Source organism: Asparagus officinalis, chromosome 1 (genome assembly GCF_001876935.1).
Source record: "Asparagus officinalis chromosome 1, Aspof.V1, whole genome shotgun sequence".
NCBI lineage: Eukaryota > Viridiplantae > Streptophyta > Magnoliopsida > Asparagales > Asparagaceae > Asparagus > Asparagus officinalis.
Window position 1 is genome coordinate 32,613,763 of NC_033794.1, and position 11,200 is coordinate 32,624,962.

The window sequence follows — 11,200 nt, forward strand, 5'->3', positions numbered from 1 at the left end:
AAATTTTGTAAAAATTGAACCAGCTTTTACTCTTCTAATCTCTTTATTTCATCACCTGTAGAATAACAATGAGAAGATTGAACTCAATCTATTTCTGTGAACTTGGTTTGGTCAAGACTGATTATTTCGAGTATGACACTAGTCCAGCTACATGACCCCCTATCAAGCTGTACATTCAGGCTTGATGCGTATTGGAAGTGAATTGTGATCTATAATGTAAGCAGGAGTTAAAAATCAGCCTGTTGAGCTTGTTCACATTGCATAAGTAAGGTTTTTCACGTTTACCTCTCAAAGTGGGAGGATTTTATGTGTGCATTGTGCGAAGCTCATTGTAGCATGAAGATAATAAGTTAATGATTTCATGTGCATGGCATCAAGGACAAGTTGATATATACCAAGTATCATTCGAAGAAGATACACATGCATGTTCCCAACTTTTAACACAAAATGGAATATTAGCTGTTGTTCCTTGTTTCAGGTAATTCGAAGAGAAGCAAGATTTAGCTGAACTTATTGCTAGTAACTTGTGAGTAATCCCGCGGTAGCAGCAGCATAAGTCAAATTAGTTCACTTCGCTGAACAGCACCAGCTATCAACATGACTTCACTAGTAAAAAATCGTTTATCCTAGACGGAATATTCTAGACGGAAAATTTTCCGTCTAGTTTGCATTAAACTAGACGGAAAATTTCCGTCTAGAATATTCCGTCTAGGATAAAACATCCTAGACGGAAATTTCCGTCTAGGATAGTATCCTAGACGGTTTTTTTATTTTTAATTTTTTTTTTAAGATGACCAAATATCCTAGACGGAAATTTCCGTCTAGAATACATTCTAGACGGAAATTTCCGTCTAGAATATTTTGGCTCGTATAAAAAAATAAACACCAAATTTTCCCCCCTAAATTTTCCGCCCAAAATCGTAATAAGAAAACCCCCCTAAAATTCTCTTCCTCCCCCCAAAATTTCCCTTCCTCCCCCCAAATTTTCCCTTCCTCCCCACAACGAGATCGTGTCCACCGCCGACAGGAACCTCATCGCCCACCTCGTCTCCGCCATGCGCTCCGTCAAGTCCGCCCTCTGACAGGAACCTCATCGCCCACCTCGTCTCCGCCATGCGCTCCGTCAAGTCCGCCCTCTCCTCCGCTGGCTACCTCCAGATCCGCGTCTGCACCACCCTCCTCCGGCCGCTTCCGCCACGGCTACGACAAGGCGATCTTCGCCCCGATGCTCAGATCCCACCAGCGATATTCAGAGGCTTCTAGCAATCGAGTTCGGATTCGACGAGGAGTTCGCGAATCAATGCTTAGATCGCCTTGTCGATCTCTATGGTAATGAGCTCAATCGAAACCCTAATATTCCTCAATCCCAACCCCTTTCAACTTTGAAGTTTCGAATTTCCTTTAGTTTTGAGATTGATTATGTAAATGGACACTGAAAATGTACTAGGTTCTAATTAGAAGCATACCAGGGCCTAAAGATACGATCTTGATGTTCGATTGGGATGAATTTGATGTTGAAATGGTTGCAGTTAATGGTTTATTTAGTTTGGTATTCTGGACGCTCATTTAGCAAAATGGTTAAATGAGCGGTAAGATCCACATGATCGCTAGTATACGGCTCGCTGTTAGGCCGTTAGCTCATGCCCGGTATTTTATGGGAATTTGCGTGAGCTCATCCTCATTCAGTTCCGCACTAGAATTTTGATTGATAGAGTCAACTGTCGTGGAAAAAGAAAAGAATTGAGTTGCTAAAGTCGCTACTAAATGAGTGAGTGTCTGTTTTCTGTTGTTGACTTTCCATACCGGTCAATGCTCCTGCTCCGACTAAGAAACATGGAACTAGGTAGTTGATTTTAGAAGGATACCACAACTAGACAACAATTTCAATATGATTAGTAATTATGCACCTGCAAATTTCATCATCACTGTGGCATATGCTTAAATAGGTAGTTGATTTTAGAAGGATACCACAACTAGACAACAATTTCAATATGATTAGTAATTACGTATGAGAAACAATTGATACATCGAGCTTCAGTCTAAAACAATACTAATCAGTAGTAGCAGAGTGATTAATTTATAGCCATGGCCCATGACTATTATTTTATTGCCGCTTGGAAGTTATACAGGCTATCCTGGTAGTGCCAGTATTTCTGCAAACAAGTGAACCATTGTAAAGTTTTAGCTGTCTGAAGCTTCAGTGAATGTCAATGAAGGGTTGTACATCTTATTTATAACACTTATACCCCGGGTAGAGGAGATACTTAGGATCGTATCTTTGTGTGAAAATACTCAAAGACTGTTTAAGGGAATGCCACAATCTTCAACGTCATCTATCTATTTTAAGGTCCAATAGAATGTCTGTTTTCTGTTGTTGACTTTCCATACCGGTCAATGCTCCTGCTCCGACTCCTGCTCCTACTCCGATTCCGGCCCCACCCAGAAGGTACTCTTTTCGGACTTGGGCTGCAGCTATTGCTCCGGGCTCTAGAGACGGGCTTGGACTCCTGATGTGCTCTTTCATCTATATGAATTCTTTCTTTATTGTCACGGTCACGATCATAGCTGAAACCATATGATATACATAGCACCTTTAGCGAGGGTAACCATATGATATAACATAGAAATTTTAGCGAGGGTAAATCACAAATTAGGAATACATGACCAATTTTGCTAAAGCAATGGATATGGTTTGTAAATGTACAAAAAATTTGCATCAAAGATTGAATTTAACTTTTTTATTATGTGTGATTTTTCCCCAAATATTTATATCCAAAATTTATATCAAAGGCTGCAAGTTTTGAGTATTCTAAGGTAAGATGGATAACTTGCTTTTCATGATTCTTACCTGACCTCTCAATTGGAAACATTTAACGTGGTTAATTTTTGTGATGAAGAATAACCAATTCGCCCAATTTATTGAAGAAGATAGCTAGGCTAGTTATTAATACCTTGATCCGAAAGAAAGATTTAAACTTGGGAGTTGTGATGATTTCTTTCTTTATAATGTGAAACAAGGCTCAGAAGGAAATGGCGTCTATTAGTTCATGGGGAGAACTCAAAGCATGCATCTATAGAAGCTGAGGTGAAAAAGTATGAGGTGAGAAACTTGTTCAACTCATTATGAACCATGCAATTGATATTTCACATTTGATCTTAATACTTACCATGCTTGTCCCTGGAGCTAAAATTATTCCTGCATACACACATTTTGAGATTAAGTACCTCATCGCACGCTCTTTGAATATTAATTGTTTTGGGTACAGGAACTCTTCATTTTACTATCCTTAGTGGAACACTATTCCTCAAATTGTTTCCTGCTGGATTCATCTACTAATTGATTTAGATAATAGCTTGTACTAAGAAATATGATACTCTACTTCGATAACTCCTTGCCTTATGCATAACCGTTCTTCATTTTGCAGCATTCCTGGCTATTATGCATAACCGTTCTTCATTTTGCAGCATTCCTGGCTATTATGAGGGGCATTCTGCGAAGGAGTTGGATGGTTGTCAAGGCAAATCTGGAAGAAACAGAAAGGAACTCAAAAGATTATTAATCATGTATCGATGAATTACATTCTTTCCTAGAAGTGTCATAGCCATTGTAAAATAATTTATGTAAACATTTGTAAATAAATTTATGTATCCTCTCTACTATTTTGGTGAATGTATTATTTGAAATATATTGGATTTGATATTGGAATTAATTAGATTGTGTTGGATATGAATATATTTTTATTGTTCAATATTGTGTACATACACTCAAAGCTAGATTCTGGCAAAAAAAAAAAAAAAAAAAAAAAAAAAAAAAAAAAAAATACTGTAGCACAGTATCCTAGACGGAAATTCCGTCTAGGATGTTTAATTCCGTCTAGAATACTTTTTTAAAAATTAAAAAAATAAAAAAATTTAAAAAATCAAATTCCGTCCAGAATAAGTATTCTAGACGGAAATTTCCGTCTAGAATACTTATTCTAGACGGAATGTTTTTCCGTCTAGAATAAATTATTCTAGACGGAAATTCCGTCTAGAATAATCCGTCTAGGATGTATTCTAGACGGTTTTTAATTCCGTCTAGAATATTCCGTCTAGGATGTATTCTAGACGGAATTTCCGTCTAGAATACTACATACTAGACGGAAATAAACTAGACGCGTATTCTAGACGGAATTCCGTCTAGAATACGCATCCTAGACGGAATTTTGGGTATCCTAGACGGAATTTTCCGTCTAGGATGCCTCAAATTTTAGCAGTGCTTGCTGTCTTTCATGGTTCTGTGTTAATTCTGATTCATGGTTTGACGACTTTTCTGTTTTTCTTAAACAAAATATCTTGGTTAATTTGCTTCATTTCCTTTTGTAATGATTGATATTTCCTTTTCCGGGATAACTTGGTACTGTGAGATGTAAAGACTTGATGCTGTGTTTACATATCAAAATTCCTCGAATGAAATTCAGTGAATATTACAAGTCAAGTTACAAGAGTTCTTTTATTCCTCTTGAAAGCGTGTACCTTTTTTTTCCCCTTTCTAATTTGTTGGTGCGGGTCAAGGACGCTTGATGAATGGTTCAAGGAATGCGAGGAGTGGAATTTTAGTGAGTGGATGGTAATCTGACTCAGGTATCTCAAAAGCACAGCGGATGGGGAACTTGCACAACTTAGCTCTAGTTATCGAGAAAAATGAGATTGATCTTTTCGGGTGGGAAGTAATCGAAATGTCTCGTTAGCTTACGCTTTCAGTTTTGAATTACTTTCCTCTGAAGGGTTGAGGACAATCCATTTGTTAATCCACATATAACTGTAGGGTCGAAGAATTTAAGGATTGATTGATTCTCTTGTTTTAAGAAATGGGTTCGATCACTTGGTATGAAACCCTTACAATCACTCATTCTCTTTCTCAATTACAGAGGAAGAGAAGATTAATTCAGCTTCTCTTTTGTTTAAGGTGGGTTCTTAGTGGCGAAAGGATGTTTCTCCTGATGCTTGAGTCGAGCTTGCCTCCTGTTGACGATCAGAACAAGATCACAAGAGCTTCTGACCTTCGTTAACCGGATGGAATCGAGGTTCGTACTTTGAATCGGCGTGCAGAAACTCTGATCTCTGATGCTTTGTGAAGTCCAAGCTTGAAAATCTCCAATTAATTAACGATCAACTCTGATCTCTGATGCTTTGTGAAGTCCAAGCTTGAAAATCTCCAATTAATTAACGATCAACCAACCACTTTTTCTGTAGCCATCGATGGTGAAGTCCAAGCTTGAAAATCTCCAATTAATTAACGATCAACCAACCACTTTTTCTGTAGCCATCGATGACTATTTATAGGGTTTTAAGCACGTAACCGACGTGCTATAATCACGGGTAGAGGGGCGTAATTGTCTCCCCCAAATCAGCGCATGCCGTAACGTGCTCCTGAATATTAGCCCACGTGGCTGACTAAGTCTTCGGAGCCGTTACAGGTAAATTCCACATGGATGACGAACCTCGACCTCAATTGAAACGGAGTTCGTCAAGTAAAACGAGCCTCGAGGTTCCTCTTACCAAGCAAACCTTGCAATAGACCAGTTTCTCCTGACAAATTTTGTCTTCACTGACTTCGTCTGACGAACCTCGCTTTCACTAATGAACTTCATCTTCGACAGCTGAGTCCAATTACGTAGTAAGTCTTGTAAGTTCCCTTTTAACGAGCCTCATCTTCACTAATGAGCTTTACGTCTAGTAATGGGCTTCGAACCTCGTGTCCAATGACGAGCTTCAAACCCCGTATCCACTAGTGAACCTCGAACCTTGTATCCAATGACGAGCTCCAAACCCCGTATCCACTAATGAACCTCGAACCTCGTATCCAATGATGAGCTCTGAATCCCGTGGATCAGTTTCATGAACTTTGTCTTTTGATGTTAAGCTCTGCTGCGTGGCGACTCTCGTTCTCAAGGTTGATCTTTTCTAAACAACGAACCTCATTTCTGATTGAGAAGGGGTTCGTTTTCCTAACCCTCATTTTCACATTTCGAGTTTTGGCATTTTTGAATGCCTACAAAACCCCCCTTCAAAGTTTTCAGACTTGAATCGGGTTGTATGTAGTCTGAAACACTTTGAATAGGCATTTCGAACTTGAGGAGTTTATCTCACGAACCTGGTTTTATCATGAACTTCATGTTTGCTACGAAAATGAGCATTACCTCGCGGCTCGTTCTAGAGTTCGTCCCTTTATACGAGACTTGTCAGAATAATGGGCATCTAACAAACGACACCTTGCGGCTTCGTCAGCGGTACTGCTATGCGCCTTTCCCAGACCTAGTGAATGGTTTTCAGCTGGTGATTGGAGATCTTCGTGAATCCCGTCCGCAGATCTTGTTGGGGAGAGATCTCATCAAACGACCTTAACTGAAGATCGTGACCCTTGATTCGACCCTTTTCCCGCCCCTATAAATAGGGCATCATCATATGAGAAGTCCTTTCTTCTCTCTTCATCGTTTGGGTTATCTGAACTCCTCCTCTTCTCAAAATTCCGATCTTTCTTTCTTAGCAAACCCTTCAAGCGAAATCAATGGCCCCTAAGACCGCTGTAGATCGAAGCAAGAGCAAGGGCAAGAAGGTTGTTGGCTCTTCGCACGAACCTGACGTTCTATCCACCTTTTTAGGTAATAGATCTTAAACGCATGATTTGCGTTCTGAGGGATGTCAACCCTGTCTATTTTAGACTTGGGTTTTTTGAGGAAGATGAACAGTTTCTTCCAGACTCATCATAAAGATGGCGTCTTTTTGGCTGGATGAGGCTCGTCATCGATGATTCTCGTCTCTATGACTTGTTTCGTCTTTCGATGAGCCTTATCCGCAAGTTGAACTTCACATGTCCAACATCGTTGGCTATCCTGACGAGGGTCATCCTCTAGAATTGTTAAACGAAATTCGTTTATATGATGAGCTTCATCTTTTCATCGACTACGTTCGTTGGATTGGCGAACTTTGTCTTCAGATGATAAACTTCGTGTTCTCCAACGAACCTCGCTGAACTGATGAACCTCGTTATCCCTGTCGAGGTTGAATGAGCTGTGTTCTCCAACGAACCTCGCTGAACTGATGAACCTCGTTATCCCTGTCGAGGTTGAATGAGCTTGCTCAGCCAACGAAGTTTAACATTTTGTTGTAACACGAGGTTCATCGTTCGAACGAATTTCGACGTTCGTTGCCAGAATGACCTCCGTGTTATTTGGTCGTGACTGCTGCTCGAGACCAATCTTGTTTGTCTTTTATATGCAGTCGTATATCCTTCTACTCCACTTCCCCAATGTGGTGATCTCGAAGCGGATGATACTCAGACGACTACAATTCATCCTCATTACTCTGCCCTCGAGAGTATTCCTTTGTTCGGAGAACGGGGGCCAGAAGAAGTTGATCTCCTCTCTGAACCTTCAGTTTCCATGTTTAGGCGTATGATCACTGATGCTCCGTTGGAGTCTATTAATCGTGAACCCATTGTGAAACCTGTTCTCTTGTTTGGAGACTCTTCAGAAGATCCTGAATTATTAGAGATCGAGACTTATGAATGGTTGAGAACTGTAAACGGGCAAAACTTGTTTTTGCCTCGGATGGAGCGTGACATCTCTCTTACTGCTTTGAAGATTGTCTAGGCTCCCAGAAGAATAGACTGGGATTTAACCCCAGTACAAGATGGGGTCATATGTGGTCACTTTTCTCGGAGCGGCACAAAGATAGATAGTGATGGACGTTACATCACCGGATTACACCCTGAGCTTTTTTAAAAAGAACTCCTCATTGGTGAGACTGCTGAGGAGGCTAACACTTTTGGTCGTGCATTCTTTAGGAAGAAAGGTCAATTCCCCGCTAAGGATTTTAGAACTCTAGGCTGGTCTTATTAGAGTCCTACACAATGGTGGCCTCGTATCACCGAATACATTTTGCGGGAGAACCAAGAAGACCTGCAAAAGTTTTGTCTTTATGCACCCATCAGGGCGACACAATTCGGGTTGATCAATAATTCCCACCAGTTCTTTGGTATTTTGGAGTTGTATAACTCTACAACCCGTACTTTCTTTACTCCTGATGAAGAGATAGGGATTACTCTTCACGAGATGGAAGAAGTCTCCGGGCTGCCGAACGGGAATTATCCGTATGAGGAGTATATCCCAGGTCAACGGGAATTAGTTGCTCTATAGAAGGAACAATCCCAAGTGGTAGAGACCTTTTAGGAAGTAATGTGTTATTACCACATTTGTATAAATGTGGAAGGACGGCTCAATAAGAGGGGTGAGAAACTCCTCAGCCATAACATCTGGTCCCGATATCTCTTCAAGAAATTGGAGCATAGAAATGATCCCGTGGTGTCCTTGTGTCCTTGCGACGCGAGTGAATTGTCGCGATGGGTACTCACTTATCCGCCCATGCATCAGGTATCAGAATCAGATGAACAAGGTTACCCTGTTGGTACCACCTTTGAGAGTTATTTTTTTCAAGGTGGAGAGCCTATCTCTTCTAAGGCGTTGCTTGCAGGATATCTCATGTTGTGGCTTCATCAAGTCGTTGTTATTTTGGGAAATTTCGACTTGCTGCCCATGGAAGTGGTGTTCCCAGCCGTATGTTTAGCGCATGATCGTTCTTATGCCCTTCTTCCTGCTATGATTGCTCGCATCCACTATGGATTACGTAGTTTATGTTACCAATTCTGTCGTGGTAACGAGAATATAAAGGTTGGCTTGCCATACACTTATTTCATGGCATGAGTTGTTCTGCACTGTCCAACCCTTATGGGCACGCCTTCCGCTCATACAGAAGGTGAAATCATTCTCTTCATTCAAAGGTTGGAGAATTTAGACTGGGAGCACCATTACTTGGCCTTGGTAAGGCACATTCTCCGCGACCACAAAAGATGGGAATTTAATCGATGTTTTCCTCATTTCCCCGGAACCAACTATGGACAGACCATCGTGGATGCATCAAATGGTCGGGGTTATTCTTCTCCGTCACTTGGCTTCTTCATGTGGCTTATGACCATTCGCCCCGGGTATCATATTTATCATTTCGGCCCAGTGTGTATGTTGGAGCCTTACTTGCCTTGTCGCTTTGCTCGCCAATTCGGCTACACTCAGTTGTACATTGGTAATCCCAATACTCAACTGATATCTGAGGGTTGTAGCTTGATTATTGGGGCCAGAGCTTGGTATTGGACTATTGCCGGCGGCACAGGTGCTCGTTTCTTGCTTCCACCACAAAATCTGTAGCTTCGGACCACACTTGCTTATTGCAAGTTTCACTGTATGGCAAACACAGTGATCCCTAACTTCAATGTGAATTCTTAGGGGCTGCGTTATATCCGGCGTCGACACAGATCTAGAAATGCTTCTAGACGAAGCCGTATACCAGGACTCAAGGAGTTCTTATACGCTGAAGAGATGTCGGGGTAGAGGAAACTAGTCCTCCTATCCCTCATGAAACTCAGGAGGAGATAGACGCGGCTCTGAATGAGAACATATCTCATAGATCTCCTCATGTTCTCATGAAACTCAGGAGGAGATAGACGCGGCTCTGAATGAGAACATATCTCATAGATCTCCTCATGTTGATGAGTATGGGAGCCATAGACGCGGCTCTGAATGAGAACATATCTCATAGATCTCCTCATGTTGATGAGTATGGGAGCCACATGTCTGCTGCTTTCGATATAGGAGATGCTCTTAGAGATGGAGCAAATCTGGGAGAATTTGAGGATTTCGTCCCTATGGGCGAACCTTGTGAGCCTCCTCCACATGGATCTACTGCTGAAGGCTCTCATCGACAATCCCCGGTTCTTGAGGAACCACATCCCGACAAAGGGATCACTGGTATGCTAACTTTAACTCGTCTTATTTTTGACTTGTTTTCCTCTGATACTTCTCATTCAGAACAATCTGTAGGAGAAGAGGCCCCGAGACAAGTGGATGAAAAGTCTAAGGAACTTGGGCGAATGCGCAAGTCTAAACGCGTCGCCAAAAGACCAAGGCGTAATATTTCTCCGACCATGACTCCTTTGATAGAATCACTCAGGGTTGAAACAGATACGGAACTTGAGGATGAGATTCCTTTAGCTCGACTCCGTACTAGATTGAGTTCGGCACCGAGTACTAACGTCGCAGACGCTCCTATTGATCCTGGTAAGATATACATATAGCCGTTCACCCTCCTGGATTTTTAAGGTATTAACAACTTTGTCTGCTGTGTTTAGTTGTTCCCATAGACTCCACTGCCTTTACTGATGCGGGTATTGAGGTGGGGCCATCTTCTGATGACCCTACTAAAAGTAGGATGCCTCCAAGTTCAGCTATGGAAGCAGATACAGCTGATAATCCGACTGTTGATCTTGAAAAAGCTGAGATAAATGAATCTGCACCAACCACCATAGCTAAAGCTACAACAACTATGGATACCAGTGTTATGTCTACGAGTTCCATTATGATGACTGAGACTTGCGTCGTACCAAGTACCACAGTCACTACTGCTCCTACCACTACTGCAATGGTTACTACAACTATTGACACTCCCACCGTATGCCATGCGCCACCAGTTTTCATAGCAGCTAGAGTTTCTTCTACCGTTACACATGTAACGGTGTCCTCTAGTAGCACACACACTTCTCCTCCACTTTCAGCTAGAAATTTCACCGTATCAAAAATATCAGAGAACTTTCTCAGCATTCTGAGAGAATCTTCCGCTCAGGTTTTAGACCATGGAGGGAATTTTGTAGAGGTTAAAGAGGTGCTGATGCCTTTCTTGGACTTGATGAAGAATTTGACCTCCGACCTTGTAGTACTACCATATTGGTTGCACTTGACTAAGGTTGAAGATCTTTTCAATCAATGGCAAGATTGTCAATCTCGATCTCTTTACCCTTTAGCTGAGGAACGGGCCATGCAAACTATGCGGAAAATGGATGACTCCTTATTTGAACTTAATCGTCAATTGCTTGAGACCAAACAACGGATTAAGGAGTTTAAAGAGATCGAAGAGAATTTGTCTCGTGAAGGTAGAAAGGTTGCAAACGCTGAACTTCAAAAACAACGTCGGGTCGACCATCTTCAAGCTCAACTCAAGGCTCTTCAGGCCCAACTGGCAGAGGCCGAAGCAGAGTTGAAGCAGAGTTGGCGGGCATGACAGACATGAAGCAGACATTGGCTTCAAAACAAATGCAGCATCAACCCTTGCT

The 11,200-nt window shown here is 41.6% G+C and overlaps 2 protein-coding genes across 2 annotated transcripts in view; both read left to right on the forward strand.

Annotated features, from left to right (window-relative positions):
• The window catches only part of LOC109822529 (trafficking protein particle complex subunit 5-like), a 10,001-nt gene extending 5,524 nt beyond the window's left edge, over positions 1–4,477 (forward strand). Inside the window, 2 exon segments of the mRNA XM_020388749.1 lie at positions 479–601; positions 4,259–4,477. Coding sequence (XP_020244338.1) covers positions 479–508 — 30 coding nt within the window. The 3' untranslated portion in view covers positions 509–601; positions 4,259–4,477.
• On the forward strand, positions 1,083–3,560 carry LOC109833007. The gene is made up of 3 exons (XM_020400536.1): positions 1,083–1,329; positions 3,019–3,100; positions 3,426–3,560. The coding sequence occupies exons 1-3, from the start codon at positions 1,226–1,228 to the stop codon at positions 3,558–3,560; spliced, it is 321 nt and encodes a 106-aa protein (XP_020256125.1). The 5' UTR covers positions 1,083–1,225.